General features: G+C 40.4%; 1 protein-coding gene across 3 annotated transcripts in view; it reads left to right on the forward strand.

Annotated features, from left to right (window-relative positions):
- The window catches only part of SSPN (sarcospan), a 112,818-nt gene that overhangs the window by 68,551 nt on the left and 27,091 nt on the right, over positions 1–17,176 (forward strand). The window contains exon 1 of one of the 3 annotated variants that reach the window (XM_003906130.5): positions 5,374–6,295. The exons of 1 other annotated variant lie outside the window; for it this stretch is intronic. In XM_003906130.5, coding sequence (XP_003906179.1) covers positions 6,017–6,295 — 279 coding nt within the window. In that variant the 5' untranslated portion in view covers positions 5,374–6,016. Of the gene's footprint in view, positions 1–5,373; positions 6,296–17,176 lie in introns of those variants that run through there. One more of the 3 variants, XM_003906131.5, reaches the window with a different exon arrangement.

Here is a 17,176-nt window from a genome sequence, read left to right on the forward strand (position 1 = left end):
CCTTTAGCTGCAGCTTTTTCTCTTTCCTTCCCTTCACAGCTAAGTGTCTCGATAGATTCTTTTACCTGTACTCTCCTCCTTTTTCACCTCCTATTCATTCTTAAACTCTTCAAAATCTTGAAACTGCCAGATTGCTCTGGAAAAGGTAACCAATGACCGCCTTGTCATTAAAGTCTGTGGATACCTTATATTTATTTCATGTGATTTCTCTGTGGAGATCAAGGACAGAGTGAATTTGAGGCACTTTTGGAACTTTTATATGGAGATGTGGATAGGTATTTGCATTTGCAGACCTAGAGCTAAGGAGAGAAGTCTGGTCTCCTAAGATAGATAGATTTGGGAGTCTTCAGTGAAGCCATGGAACATGTAGTGTAAGAAGAAAGAGGCTGAAGAAAGGAATCATGAGGTTTACCAATGTTTAGGAGATCAGCAAAAGAAGAACAATCCGTGAAGAAACTTGAGAAGGAGGATATGATGATTTAAAAATATACCTTTAATACCCTTTGATTTTTTGCTGTGCTTCCTTTCAATAAATGGATCTTATTCTCCCCTTGCATGTGGGCTGGGCTTTGTGACTTGATTTTAAAGAGCTGAAAACTCAAGTGTTGCTAAGTGACTTCTGGGGCTGTATCATGCAAAGAATTGCATTTACCTTGTTTTCTCAATCTCGGAATCAGTTATTCTAAAGTCAGCCACCATGTTGTGAGGATACTCAAGCAGCCCTGTGGATAGGCCATCTGGAAAGGAAACAAGATGCACTAGCCGCCTGGGAAGCAGATCTTCCTGCTTCAACTAAGACGGGATCCTCCTGATCGCAGGCCTCCAGTCTTTAAGTCTTTCAGCAGAGAGTCAAGAGATAACAGGAAGAAACAAACCATCCCTGCTGTGTGCTGTTTGAATATTTGACCCACAGAAACCATGAAATAATAATTATTGTTTCAAACCACTAAATGTTGGGGTGATTTGTTATTGTAGCAATAGATAATTAATGCAGAGGATCTAGAATGGCAGTAGAGGCATTAGGAGTGTTTGGTGAGATAACTTAAATTTACAAAAAACCTCCTACTTGTTCTATTATTAGTTACTGAGGGACATCCAGTGACTCCCTGTATTTCTCTTTTATTTTACTTTAAAAAATTGAGATGTCATTATATACAATAACATGCACAGATCATAAGTGTTGTTCAGTGACTTTTGACAACTAACACCCATGTGGTCACCCCCTAAGATACAGAAGACTTACTTCCATCACCCAGAAAGTCACCTCTTACTCTTTTCGAGACAATTCTCTCATCCCAACTCCACAATCACTTTTTAAATTACGCCTTCTAAAATTTTGCCTTCTAAAATTTTTATATAAATGGAATTATGCAGTACATATTATTTTGTGTCTGGTTTCTTTCACTCAGCACACTGTTAATGAGATTTATCCAAGTCATTGCCTGCATCAATAGTTCACCCCTTTTCTTATTAGCAAGTGGTATTCCACTGTATGGATATGCCACAATTTGTTTATCCATTCTTCTCCTGTGTTTCTCAATTAAAATACAGTTAGTTATTTCTACAGTATCATATACAGTGGAAAAACCAAAATTACATGTAGAAAAATTTGGTATTATAAATAGCACCTTAAAAATAGGTGAAATGCATGATTAAATGATTGAGATTTATCATTTCTATAGTTCTCCAGAGAATGAAAAAGTTAAGCCAGGTGTGGTGACATGTGTCTATAGTCCTAGCTGCTCAGGAAGCTGAGCTGGGAGGATTGTTTGAGCACAGGTTTGAGTCCAGCCTGGGCAACATAGTGAGACCCCATCTCCAGGGGAAAAAAGAGAGAGAGAGAATGAGAAAGTCATAAGCCCTTTGTTGACCATAAAGATTGCATTGTCCATATGATATTTAACTTGAAAATACAAACTGCCAAGCAAAAATTATAAATGGGTCAATTCTGCTGAGAAAAAAATGAGCCCAAAGACACATTTAGAATTAATGACATAGAAATAAAGAAAATTAAAAAAAAAAAAGGAGTTGTTTTAATTTGTTCTACACACACACTCACACACAAATACACACACAGAGGTCAGCAATATCCCTAGAGTCATTTTAGGTATGGAGGCCAGCAAGGCATATGGGGACAGCAGTCCTGCATATCACAAATGAATTCCTAATTGTTTTCGGCATAGTATTTGATACTTCTTTAAATCGAATCTAATTGAACACTTTAGATATATTTAGTTACATATGAAAAAGGCTTGATATAAACCTTGGAAATGTAATAATTTTTTTCCATCCCTTTTTGTTCTTGGGGAATGTAAGATCATGTGTTTGAGAATATGTTGGTTTAAAAATTATTTCTACTTGGGTTTCCTAAGGACATTTTGTTAATCACACTAGTTTTAAAGAGTTATCATCTTCCCCGTTCTGAACTTCTGATGCATAAATACTTGAAAATAATGTTAAGTTTGAGATGGACTGCAAAGATAGAGATACTGGCTTGATTTTGTTTTCTCCCCCAAGAGGATCAAAATAATCTAAACCATATATTAACTACTCTTCTGCAATTTCTAATTTACAATCTTTGTCAGTTTTGAATTATGGAAGCAGCCAAGAGTATCCGAAAACACTTTGTTCCTACTGTGCCTTTGTTCCCGGTCATATAAATATCTGAAGAGGTTATTGCTTAACCTATAAAATGGTGACATCATAATTTATGAATACTGAAAAACCTGGTTCATTTCTGTTAAGCTCTGTGATGAGCTAGACGTGATGATTTTTTCTCAGTGGAAGGTACGTGTAAAAGGAAGTTTTATTTGTTGTATCCGTAATGAGAGTCTGATCTATTTTAGCCTTGATTACTCTCTATCACTATTTGACAGTAACTTTTCTTTGTTTTTACTTTCCGATATCAATTAAGTGAAAATGACATCCTCGTCACTATCAACTCATGGTGTTACCAAAGACCAGGCCTCCTTAAACACAGACTCAACCATGCTGTTGGGAAACTGAGCAGGTGTGAGTTTCCCTAGACCACCAAAGGCTGAAAATTGTAGTCTGCAGTTGTAATCAGACTAGAAGAATTTCAATACATCTGGGATGTTGTTCATTTACATTGCTTTCATTTGTAATGTGACTCAGTGAGGCAATTAAAAGTAAGCTTTTTAAAAAAGAATATATGTACAACTGTTTTATAACTGTAAGCCACTAGTTGTGAAACTCAGAAGACAAATGTACAGCAATATCCTATTATCTTGTTTGACTATTTAAACTTACATATAATTTAAGGTTTTGAGGAAAAGGCTAAAAATGTTTCACTTCGAATTACATGGCAGTTTGGCAGTATGGTCAGCAAATAGAGCTTGTATCTAGTTATAAACTAGTACTAATGGAATAATGGTCTCCTTTGGCCATTAAATATATATTATGGTGATGAATCAAGATATTTTTGTATAGTACTCATCTTTAGGTCTAAGTTTGTAATTAACTCTGTTATAGATACTATGCTACCCATGACAATTAAATTGTTTAAAATCACAATTTAAACAGTCTAGCCACTTGTTTGCCTATAGGCAATATACATACAGGAAATAATTAATAAAACAGTTAATCCTCTAGACCATTGGCTTTGGAGTTCACATCTGGTTCCACTTACCCCCATTCATAAGTAGGTTAGTGACTTTAATCCAATTACTTAATAATTCTGATACTCGAATTTTTTCATCTTTAAAAGTGGAAACTATAATTATAAGGTGGTTATAAGGGGTGACAGTAAAATATGTAAAGCACCAGTCATGTGTTTGTTACAGAATACTCAGCAATAGGTAGCTAATAACAACACATACTTGATTCCAGATAGTCAGTTGACTTTCTATAAATATTTACTGTATTTACATGGGAAAACCAAGCATTTTCTTGTTTTGTCATTTGGGTTCTTCTCAGTCAGGCCCAAGTCAGGTGGGTATCTTGGTGTAATGCCTGGTTTTGTTTGTCTGTTCACAATAGAAACCCCTTGTGGTGTGATGGCCCCAAAGCTGACCATTACCTTGCCTCAGCCACTCTGTTTCTCTGGTGAGAGTGAGTGCTGTTTCTACTGCCTCTGCATGGGACTGGGATGTGTGGTTTAGATTCTGTTTTCTAAGCAAATGTATTTGTTCCATGAACCATTATTTTTCTCACTGGTCCAGAAGGAAGGCATAAGGAGAACACTGAAGATCATAAAATAAGTAAGGGTGAAGTACTTACTTTTTGTCTTCAAAGTTACTTTTGTGGGGACTTGGCAGTTTACAAAAAGAGCTGATGATGATTAGTTTCTAATTCTAAAGCAAACAGCAGGGAGTTGGACTTTCTTTAAATTTGCTGATAGCGAACAACCTAGGAGTAGCCTTTATCCTAACATCTTGGCAACGTCACTTATTTTTGAATCTAGCTTTCTGAATGTTACAATGACCATACCAAAGGAGATATAAATACCCCCAAAGTGATGGGACCATTTTTTAGTGGTTTCACTGAAATTTGCTCTAAGTGCTACTGAGTAGAGGTATGCGGGAATAAGAATAATCAGTTTTATTGATTTCTTCTGTGACTTTGGGCCAGGACCAAGTCTATTTTGAACATCTTTATATCTTAGCACATTGTAGGTGCTTTAAAAATAACTCTTAAATATTGGCTGAGTAAAGTGTCTGTCTCTAAGATGGACAATCCAATCCCCCTAAGCACTGTTGTGGAGATGAGTGAAGACTAACTAGGAGTCTTGCTTTGTCTCCCAGGCTGGAGTGCAGTGCCGTGATCGCGGCAGAGGTTGCTCTGCCTCCCCGGTTCAAGTGATTCTCCTGCCTCAGCCTCCCAAGTAGCTGGGACTGCAGGCGCATGCCACCATGCCTGGCTATTTTTTGTATTTTTAGTGGAGACGGGGTTTCACCATGTTGGCCAGGCTGCTCTTGAACTCTTGATCTTGTAATCCACCCACCTTGGCCTCCCAAAGTGCTGGGATTACAGGCATGAGCCATCGCGCCCGGCCAACAGAGCTTTTAAAAACAAATACACGTGAGAGGCCAGGTGCATGGTGGCTCTTGTCTGTAATCCCAGCACTTTGGGAAGCTGAAGCAGCAGAATCCCTTGAAACCAGGAGTTCAAGACCAGCTTGGACAACATAATGAGATGCCATCTCTATGAAAAAATAAAAAAAATTAGCCAGGTGTGTTGGCGATTGACTGTAGAGCCCCAGCCACTTGGGAGACTGAGGAGAGAGAAGCTATTGAGTCGAGAAGTCCGAGGCTGCAGTGAGCTAGGATGGTGACACTGCACTCCAGCCTGGGCAACACAGTGAGCCCCTGTTTGGAAAATAATAATAATTAATAATATATGTGAAAGAGAGTTCCCAATTAGAGAGTTCTAACATCTTTAGAAAGATTCAAACACACCTAAATGCGAAAAATGTCTGTATTCGTTTGTCAGCTGGATTACAGAGAGCAGAAAGAAAAGAGAGCCTGTGCCTCTGTAGGAAAGTAACAACGACTTAACTTCTGGAAATGACTTCGCAGCTTAGAGCCCAGCAATGCCTATTTTGGATTAAACTGTGTATTAATTAAGCTCAAACGATTTCAACATTCATCACGTTGCACTGCACCTCACAGAAAGCAAAACCAAAACAATCCTGGAGTTTTGAGTGAGGAAAACAGACACCCCGCACTCTCACACGCGCGCACTCGCAGCCTGTCTAAAGTGCACAGGCTCAGGCGGCCAAGGGACCCGCGCCGGTTCCCGCGGGCGACCTGCAAACCCTGCCTGGGGCCCAGCAGGCGCTGCGTCCCGGCGCGTTGGCAGTTGGCGACCCCCCTCGAATCCCCCTCTGCTGCGGGCTCCCCGTGGCCTTTGGAGGCTCGGTGAGTCGGCTCCAAATGTTTTCCATATTTGTTCAGCCTCCATAATTCGAATACCAGGGCAGGCCGAGCCAGCCGTGCGCCGCGCTCCAGGGCCCAGGGCGCCGCACACGCACCCACCCACCCAGCCTCGCAGCGCCATGGGCAAGAACAAGCAGCCCCGCGGCCAGCAGAGGCAGGGGGGGCCGCCGGCCGCGGACGCCGCTGGGCCCGACGACATGGAGCCGAAGAAGGGCACGGGGGCCCCCAAGGAGTGCGGGGAGGAGGAGCCCCGGACCTGCTGCGGCTGCCGGTTCCCGCTGCTGCTCGCCCTGCTGCAGCTGGCCCTGGGCATCGCCGTGACCGTGGTGGGCTTCCTCATGGCGAGCATCAGCTCCTCCCTGCTAGTCAGGGACACTCCATTTTGGGCTGGGATCATTGTAAGCATCGAGTCTGTTTTGCCTAAGCGCGTTTGCCAAACAGGAATGCGAAGTCGCATGGTCGAGTTGAGACTAACCCAGCTGCATGTGCCCTTCCCCGGGTTCACTCCTCTAACTCGCGCTCTGCTTGGTGACTGATGCGTGGGGCACTGGGTTTTCCCGGGCGGGGCACGGCTGGACGCGATAGAACTCCTGCCCCTCTCCTGCTCGCCGCTCCCAGAGCCTGCACGGGGCCTGACTCTGACGCTCTGGAGCGGGGGAGTTCATTTCAAAAGCTGCTTATTTTGGTCAGACTGAACAACCTCAATAACAACAGCAGATTCATTCGGGCTTTTTCCTTATCCTATTACCAGACCCCACCCCTGTCCTTAAGCAAGTGGCAAAAAGTGAATTAAGTTCATCTAGTAAAAGCAGGAGAGGAGAAAGCCTGTACTTGGAGTTGCCACATTGAGTAGCATTCATTTTATGTTTTAAACTGAAGCTCCGTTAGTAAGTTTCATGAAATGATGGGCTAAGGCAGGAAATGCGAATACAGCAAGCACAGCCTTAATCCACTGGAGTCTAAAGTGGGATAAACTCAGGGCGCTGGCCATGGCAGAAGTATATTTGGGACTCCCCTGATGGATGTACCGTTCTAAGTAGAACAGTACTCAGCTGTTGTGAGTGTTGAAATGTATAGCATACTTGGCTTGGTTAAATGAATTCTTTAATGTAAAACGGGTGCCACTTATTGAATACCTACTGTGTGCACGCCCTGCTAGAGGCCTTACATGTATTATTTCTAATCCCCACATCATCCTGATGGGATCGTTTTAATCATTCTCATTTCTCAAATGAGAGAACCCACACCAGACTCACCCAGGGTCATGAGTGAGTAAAGCATTCAGCCATGCTGATTGCTTTTTATGCTAGACTATATCTGCATTTTCCTCATTGAACCACGCTGCCACCACATTTGGTTTGTAACTTTAATATTATGTTATATTACAGTGTCTTGTAGCTTATTAAACTCTTTCACATGCGTTATTTCATTTGACCCATGAAACAACACTTTGAAGTGGGAATTGTTATTCCTTTCGGATGTGAGGAAATAGGCTAAGAGAAGTTAGATGACATTCTCAAGCCCAGAGATTGAATGTGGTCGAATCAGGAAAGACTAGAAATGACATTTTTGACTCCTAGTCTCATATTGCATCCTTACTGCTATTACTGACCACAGGAACTATAACTCACAAAACAGCCCTCAAAATAATTTTGTATCACGGACAGACATTAGAGAGACCTGATATATATGCATTGATGGAGGTATTTCCTAATTAAGATTATTTGAATACACAAATTTTTGCATAGTAATTTAAAACTTTAATTTTTGTGCTAAGAATTCCCATGAAATTATCATGATTGGAGTTTTCTAAATCAAGTGATTTTAAAAATAGCTTTTCAGTAAGATATACTGGGTATTTCAGACACCTCAATGACTATCCACATACCCAGGGGGAAAAATGTCTGGCCTTTAATGCCAGGGGAATTAAAACAAAGAATGAAGCTCTTTCATTCAATGTTTTTAAATATCAATTGCGAATGTGTTCCCCATCCTTTCTTTATTGCAACTTCAAAAAGCTTAGCACCAAAGAGGTAAATTAGATAGAGAAAAAACCTATTTTAAGGTTTAAGGCATGAACATACGAACCGTGCAACCCAGAAAAGTTATGAACTAAATCTCCTGGGGGAAATGATGTTCCTAATTGCCCTGGAAGCTCCCTGGGTGTTGCACAAAGGGCATTATATACAGCCAGGTCTCTGCTCTTTCTGGTTTTCTTTTTTATCATCTAGGATTCATTTGAAGTTTGCTCTCAGTACATAGCCCTCATGAAATCTGTCATCTTAGATTTTCTTTCAGCTGAGAAGCTATGTAGAGCAGAGCAGCTAGTAGAGATGTTCCGAGACTAGTGAGGAGGGTCTCTGAGAAGCCAGGCCAGGAGCAACTGTCATCCTAGCAGGGCCAGAATTTGGGCAATGTGTCACTGTCTCACACAGACACCACGGTCTGCTTGTCCCCACCACACTGTCTGTGGTTGGTCACGGGGCACTCTTCCAAGCTTTCAGGGAAGGGAAAAGAAGCGAGGCAGATGGCGAAGTGCAGATGTGTACGCACCACACCTGGTGTTGAGCCCTAGCTCAGCCACTGTGTGCCGAATAACTTTGGGTTTTGGGGTTTTTTTTGGAGACAGAGACTTGTTCTGTCACCCAGGCTGGAGTGCTGTGGCATGATTTTGGCTCACTGCAACCTCCCCCTCCCAGGTTCAAGAGATTCTTGTGCTTCAGCCTCCTAAGTGGCTGGAATTACGGGCGTGCGCCGCCACACCTAACTTGTGTGCCGAATAATTTTGGACAAGTTACTTGACTTCTCTAGGTTTCCATTTCTTTACTAACCAAATCAGAATGATAATAATTCCTACCTTTTCGGGTTGCTTTGAGGATGAAATAAATTAATACATGTAAAGCACTTAAAATAGTGCCAACAAATGGCATGGTTCAATGAGTTAGCTTTACTTCTCAGCTGCTTGGGAAGCAGTCACCGGTGGTGTCACTCTTCAGAGGAAAGGTGGCTTTATTTCATCTCTAGACTTGCAAAACTATCATTTTTGACTTGCTACATTTCCAAGACTAGTTTGAACCCTGAATAAAATATCAGTTTGGCTGTCTCACCTTTCTCTGTTCTCAGCCAAGTCACTATTTAGCAATCGCAGTGGTATTTGATTGGTCCAGTACTTTCTGAATCTTTCTGGAGGTTTATAAAAAGGAACTTGGAGGAGAGTGGCCTCCTCAAGGTCATTTTTCCTTTGGGATATGCAGTGATTCAGGGCTGGTATATCCTGCTGGGTTATATCAGTTTTCCCTGTTCAGGAGCCCCACCAAACCAAAGCAATCCAAGCCCATCGCTGGGGCTGCTGAGTCACACTAGCCCCGGGATGTAGGCAGAAGTCAAGCTGAGGGAGGCACCCATGCCATCTACAACTTTCCATGTTCCACTCTTTTGTTTCCCTTTTTTCTGGTTGCCTCTTCTCATGTGGTTATCACTTAACTTTACAGGGGCCACTATCCCATTAACTTGGAATTTGGGGATTGCCATTTTCTTAACAGAACCTGGATATATGGGTAAATCCACTTAGGTGACTTTTCTTTGACCAATGCCTGACTGACTTGATGTATATTCAAGGTGTGGTTACAGACTAAAGAGGCCCTTGGTGATCTATGATCAGAAATTTATGTCCAGTGGAATTTTAGGAAAACAAATAGGTCATTTTTTATCTATCCATAAATGTGACTCCAATCCCCAGTCAAAAGATGACTGAAGTCTTTTTACTTTGATTACAAAAGATTACTGTAAGGGGTGGGGGGAAACCCCAGAATGGACTCACTATGGAGACTATGTAACTTGTAAAAGTGCTGTTCATGTCTTATAATTCTTTATAGATGGTTTGAGGGATGTAAGTCATACCGCAATGACAAAACGAAGTGAAATAGCAACTTTTGAGGATTCACTTGGCTAGGTACAGGGGATCCTAGGACAGAGAAGTTTGTTCTGCATTTTATTCTGTTAATGGCTTTAGTAGCTAAGTCAGATGGGAATTCAAGTTTGCTCATTTTTCTGGAATTCTTATTGATGAAAAGTGTGTAAGGATTGAAGTAATCTAAGGACTTTGAGGATTTTACTTCTCACTCAAATGAATACCGTTTTAGTTTAGGTAAAGCATTGCATGCTTAACCTTTTGTTTTCCCTTCTTCATTCAGTAACATCTGTGGAGGGTGTCTGCTGTGCTACGCAATGGCCTAAAAATAATGAATCAGCTACCTGGAGGAGATCTCCAGATCCTGATGGACACATGCCCTCATTATATCTGACAGTAATGAATAGTTCCGATTAGAAAATTTAACCTACACAAATATTGTTAAGACCCATTTACCTTTCAAAGTATTCCACTTGCAGTGATTTATTTGCTTTGGCATCTCTACTCCAAAGTCAATTTAAGTGCAAACTCTTGCGTCTCATCCCCAGTGAAAATACTTAGTATTCAATATTCTCTTGGCCCTTGTAGGGAATATTCCCATGGAAAGTAGGAATTTCTTTGCCTTATTGTGCTTTTTAACTTCCCCCACTCTCCCTCCATTGCTCCCATACCCCACTCAGTGGAATAAAAACTCTGAGATAAATACTGTATTAATCAGATTGGAAAGTTTAAGGCAAGGGCTTAAAAGAAAGGGAAGAATATTTCTTTTATTTAATGCCATTCGTAAAACTCATCACACGAATCTGTAATGATTAAAAGTCCTGTCAAAAATTTCAGTAACAGCTTTCATATGTTAACTTATCCTAAGAAATTCAAGTTGCAGGTTTATTCAGGTTTTAAAAACTGATTTTAAGTCTTGCCTTAATGGAAGGGGAAATTGGGTGGTTATTTATTTTAAAGCAGAATATACCACGAAACTCACAAGTAGACATATGACATATAGCAAATAACAAACAAATATGATTGTTATCCAGATTTTATAAGTAGAGAAAGTAAGTTAATAATTTAGCTAAATGGTTTGATCATAGTTACAAAAAGTAACTAGAAGAGAGAAAGTTTTGGCATTAGGGTATGGGATAAACCCTCAAGTCAAGAAACTAAATGTGGTGTTAACTTTCTATAGAGGTGTATTGACATTTGAAAATTTTAATCTGGAATTACATTTTTAGGCGTACACTGCATAGTAACAGATTATTTTTCATTTTGGGACTTTATTATGCTTCCAAAATATAGTGTAGCATCCCTGGTATCCCTGGGAAATAATTTTTATTATGGCAACTGCCACAGAATTGTTAGGAACTGAGGAGAGATAATTACATGGCCCATCTCAATCTCCACTGAATACATAGAACAATAATGACAGGAAAATTATCTTATAGGCATAGGAAGTTCTCATAGTAAGTATAAAAATGGAATGCGATTGAATTATTTTGGCAAAAGAAGTTAATTTTAATATATATGGAAATAAAATGGAATATTCAAGAATTTGGTGAGGCTGGGCACATTGTCTTACACCTGTAATCCTGGCACTTTGGGAGGCCAACGCAGGCAAATTGCATGAGCTCAGGATTTTGAGACCAGCCTGGGCAACATGGCAAAATCCCATCTCTACCAAAAATACAAAAATTTAGCTGGGTGTGGTGGCACCCACCTGTAGTCCCAGCTAATCGGGAGGCTGAGGTGGGACGATCACTTGAGCTGGGGAGGCAGAGGTTGCAGTGAGCTGAGATTACGCCACTGCACTCCAGCCTGGGCACCAGAGTGAGACCCCATAACAAGAAAAAAAAAAAAAAAAAAAAGAGAGAAAGAATTTGGCGAAATGTTTCCTGAAAGAATTTCAGGAATAGAATAAAGAATAAGATCGGTTAAGATTGAGCAAAATCATTAGATGTTCAGGATCAGCAGGAGAAATGTGTTTTCACCTCTACTTACAGCCTTATACTAAGCCTGATATGCAAAGGCCAAGAGAGTGCTTATATAATGACGAAGTTGTCCCTAAATCTTCTTCTTCTTTTTTTTTTTTTTTTCGTTTGAAATAAGGAGGAGAAGGGGCAGGTTCTGATGTTTTTCAATCCTGTGTTGTGGATATATTCAACTCAGAAAGTTAATGTCTGGAAGCTTTTGAGATGTCAGTCATCATTTTGGATTTAATTTTTTGATAGAAATACTGGCACATAGATTTTGGGATAATCAAATGAAAAATAAAATAATTCATTCTCTTACTTTAAGTAATATTCTCAGGGCCACTATATATTCCCTGACACATAATGGATAGTTAATAAATGTTGAATTGAAATCTATTTATTCCATACTTGCCATTATCAGAGCTTGTGTTTGAACATGCATATACCCATTTTTAAACTACATACAGTCATCCCTTAGTATCTGCAGGGGATTGGTTCTGGGACTCCTGATACCAAAATTCACAGATACTCAAGTCCCTGCTATAAACTGGTGTAGTATTTGCATATAATTTATGCACATCCTACCATATACTTTAAATCATTTCTAGATTACTTATAATACCTAATACAATGTAAATACTATGTAAACAGTTGACATACTATATTATTTAGGGAATAATGACATGAGAAAGTCTGTACATGTTCAACACAGATGCAATCATCCTTTTTTTCTCCAAATGTTTTCGATCCGTGGTTGATTAAATTCATAGATATGGAACCCACTGATAAAAAGGGCTGACTGTAGTTGTATATTCAAACACAGACAAATTTATTTATGACATTTAAGACAACTATGAGGTAATGGTAAGGAATGTGTTATTATTCCATTTTGGCTTCTGGATTCTAGAATAATTCAGAACATATTAACTTAGCATTACTTAGATTTTTTATTTCATGTTATAAAATGGCAGAACTCAGGAAGGTCATTTGACTTATTTTGCACTCTCCTAACTAGAATAGGACGTATTAGGATTGATGTGACTGAATGCTAGATGTTGATATTACCACTCTCACCTTTTATGAAGAAAGCAATGGCATAGATTTCACTAATGTTTAGTCTAACAGTTGAATAGCTAAATTGCCAATATGACCTCCTCTTTCAATGTGGTCTGAGAAAATGGATGTTTTCTAGACTTGCTCTTGCCTTTAGCTGTATCTGAGACATTTCTATTAAGGGTGTTCTTTCACTGGATCCACTTGGTTGTACTGTGCCCCAAAGGGTTAATGATAACATTAAAAGGAAAGACACAAGTTATGTTGAAGAGTTCAGCATATATGTTTCTATGTTACTGTAGGACAGTGTATTAGTCTGTTCTCACACTGCTGTAAAGATACTACCTGAGACTGATTGATTTATAAAGAAAGGAAGTTTAATTGACTAACCATTCCACGTGGCTGAGGAGGCCTCAGGAAACTTACAATCATGGCAGAAGGCAAAGGAGAAGAAAGTCATGTCTTATATGGCTGCAGGAGAGAAAGCACTGGGGAAACTGCCGCTTGTAAACCATTAGATCTCATGAGAACTCACTGACTATCACGAGAACAGCATAGGGGGAACCACCCCCATGATCAAACCAGCTTCCACCAGGTTCCCCTCAACACGTGGGGATTACAATTCGAGAGAGATTTGGGTGGGGACACAGAACCAAATCATATCAGACAGGAATGTAATCTAGTCATTAAACTTTAATTAGGTATAATTCACTGCAAAATGCAGTTCATTTTTAGGTCTTCCATCCTGGCAAACTAAGGAAGTACTGGTCAAAAAAAGTCCATCAAAATCCAGAGCTGGATGGGACCTCATGATGTCATAGCTTAACCTTCCAGTTATTATTTGCTGTGAATGTTCAAGTCTAGGTTTATCACGATGAGTTCATAAGCTTACAGTGAACTTCTTTTAAAAAAATAGATGCTGGGAACAGGCTTTACAGCATAAGCTATATAAAAACCTATTCCATAGGCACACCCTCTTTCAGATGGTTTGGATACAGTCTCAGATCTCTGTGTATTGAGATAAAACTTGGCAAGAGTAACTCTCAGATGCCTGAGTGAAGCAGCTCACTCCATCACTCTGGTTAATTTTAAAATTCATATGTGTACACCTACACATATGGCATTAACTAAAATACATTTTTCTTTCTGTCTTAGTCGGCTCAGGCTGCTATAACAAGATACTGTAGACTGGGTGGCTTAAACAGCAAACATTCATTTTCTCACAGTTCTGGAGACTGGAAGTCCAAGATCAGGGTGTCAGCATGGTTAGGGGCTGGGTAGGGTTCTCTTCCTGGCTTGCAGGCGGCTGCCTTCTTGCTGTGTGCTCACATGGTCTTTTCTCAGTTCATGCATGTGAAGAGAGGAAGAGATCTCTTTCTCTTCCCCTCTCATGAATCCTGCAGTCCTGTTGGATTAGGACCCCATGCTTAAGATCTTATTTAGCCTTAATTACCTCCTAAAAGCCCTATCTTCAAATATAGTTACTTTTGCGGTTAGAACTTCAACATATGAACTTAGGGGGACACAGTTCAGTCCATAGCACTTCCGGTGAGGGTTATACATTTGCCCTTAAGAATCAGTGATTCTTAAGCTCGTTTCACAGCTTATTATTGAAAGCCCTACGGCTTTCTTGGAACAGCTAGAAGTCTGAGTGTTTCTGATAGGGATTCTGAGCCAGTAAACTGACACGTGGAGGTACGATGGGGTGGTGTGGCTCTGTGCTCATGCCAGTAGTGAGACATATGGAGGAGGTTGTTTTCATTGCATTTACAGATTGCTTCTTTTGTCAAATTTCTGTAAAAATAAAATCAAGTAAATCTAGCTAGTGAATACAATTCTAAGGTTAACTTAGGCGTTTCCTTTGCTGCATTAACTCTTTAAGGCTTAGGAAACTCCATGCTGTAAATTCCTTCATTTCTTTATGCTCCAGGGAGTACCCTGATGTCAAGATGTAGCTTAAGGATGCTTTGGCTTCTGACACAAAGGGGCTGGCTGAGTGGTATGGTTGGGAAATGCTTATATGCTCAGCCATTGATCAAGCCTGCTGTCCTGTGGGGAGTAGTGATCGCACACTGTGGGCACCCCCTACCCTCCCTTTGAACCTTATGAGGTAATAGCCTTCAGTAGGTGCCTTCGGTCTTTGGTAGATCTTCACTTTGACACACATTTAAGGGCTTCTCATTGGATTCTGTTCACTCACTTAAGAAGTCCTGAGTTGGGCTCTGCTTTTCCTTCACTAAGTACTCTATTGCAGAAACCCAAGTCACCCAAGAGGGAAAGACCAGGGGAGACTAAAACACGCAGCCTTTTGTAACAATTGATCCAATCTCAGTTCCAAAACGAAAAGGCATGGCCACAATGGGATACTGTAAACTCTCCAGTTTGATTTTTGATCTTATTTAAAGTCAATGCTCTCTGACCTAATGTTGCTAGAGCCACAGTCCCCTCTTAATTATGAATTTCATAAATGTGAATGTTTCAGTACGGTGTTTCCCGGGGCTGGCAAAAGTCCAGTAAGTGACGGGACATTGGAAAGCAAACAGTTTGTTCACAAATGAGCGTTCTCAGATTCTGCTGAAGAAGTTCTGTTGGACCTGCTTCTAATCTTTGCAGAAATGAGCAACTCTCCCCTGGCTAGGAGTGCCATGGTACTGAGAGAAGTGGTGAGAAACCTGGAGGATGTGCTTTTAAGTGGCATCCCACTCAGTTGTTTTTAAAGCGTTAGATTCAGCATTCATTGTAAGGAGCAATTAAAAACCCCTTTTAGATACGTTATTATCAAGCCCTCTCTTTCATATGGAAGATAATGACCGGAGACCAGAAAAGGGGGCGAGGGCTGCTAATGTGTTAACTAGACTTTGACGAGGGAGAGAATTTTAGCTTTATTACTAGGTGGGGAGAAAAACACTTCCCTGGCTGGCTTCCTTCTGAAGTATCAGGTGTGGCATGCATATCAGGCCATTAGCCTGATCTCACAGGCTTAGCCCCATCTCACATTTAGCTATGCCAGGAAAGCTATGAAGGAGGCATTTTCTAAGATAAGGGCAACAGCATTTCAGTCCTCATCAATTCTGTTGGAGGATGGAGGTGCTCTTCTCTCAGGGAGAAACTTGCAGGAGGACTGTGCCTACCTCAGGAAGACAGTGGGGCACCCAAGGCAGTGAAGAGGGCAAACTCAGACTCCTTAAGGCAAACATATGATCATAAATGAGAAGGGATTTCTTCATGACTGCATACAGAATTCTGTGTACAGAATTTGAACCTTTTAGTTTATGAGTTACATGTTCAATAAGTTTATGTACTTCTCCCAGGCTCTTTGCTAGTCAGGTTCTGAAACAGAAGGACCAAACCCACACAGGTTGGCTTCGTCTCATAATCTTTCCGTGAACAAGTAGCTTGAGAAGCCTCTTAAAGGGTTTTGGTGTGCATTAAGGGCTCGAGACCAACTAGGAATTTTTAAATGCACATAGGGTGACCATGACTATTGTGTTATACAACCCTCAAGAAAGAATTCTTCTTCAGTCACCAAATCGTGTGCGTCACAAATTTTTCCACCTCAAGACCTCCCTGAAGCTTTGCTCCCCTTCTCTCTGTCCTCACACACACATCACAAAAAGCTCAGTGTCTGGCTAACCCGTGTTGCCATGGGAGGCGAGGGGGAAACGTGGGAGAGGCTGCAGGCTGCTTGGGGACACTGACCTCCTCATGTTGAAAAGGACAAAACACTTTCAAAGGAGAAGTAATATTATAATATCTATTACTTTATGTTCCCTTACACTGTTTTTCATAAAGTGCTCTCAATTAGAAAAGCCACTTGATAATATTTTTAAAGGTTGAACAAGATGGTTCTCTCATTTATACTCCCATTCCAATATTACGTAATTCAATTTATATTGATTTACTGTACAATTTCTATGCACTGTGCTATTTAGTATGTTTATATTTATTGCACTATTAGACATATATGAACCCAGAAGTTTAATGTAGAATTATCTCTGCAGTGATTTCTAGAATGGGACCTAATTTGAGAACTGACTTAATTATGGCTAAGCAATGAAATCCAGCCCATGACTATACCACTGGGGTAGGCTCAGTCCACATCAGCAAGATTCCTTTCCCTCTTCTGAGGGCTTGAAAAATCCTCAAGTGAAACAAATAAACTATGGATTGTTTATTTCTTCCCACAAATACTGTTTGTAACAATTCTGCCCCTCCTGTTGATTCATGAGAAAGGCTGGAACACAATCTTTGATTCTCTTACATTCTTTGGAAATTGATTATTTTGCAAGAATAAGTATTTATGGAACTTGGTGATTAGTTTCTGGTAAGTCATCCCAAGAGTTAGTTAGGAG

Source organism: Papio anubis, chromosome 9 (genome assembly GCF_008728515.1).
Source record: "Papio anubis isolate 15944 chromosome 9, Panubis1.0, whole genome shotgun sequence".
In the NCBI taxonomy this organism is placed as follows: Eukaryota; Metazoa; Chordata; class Mammalia; order Primates; family Cercopithecidae; genus Papio; species Papio anubis.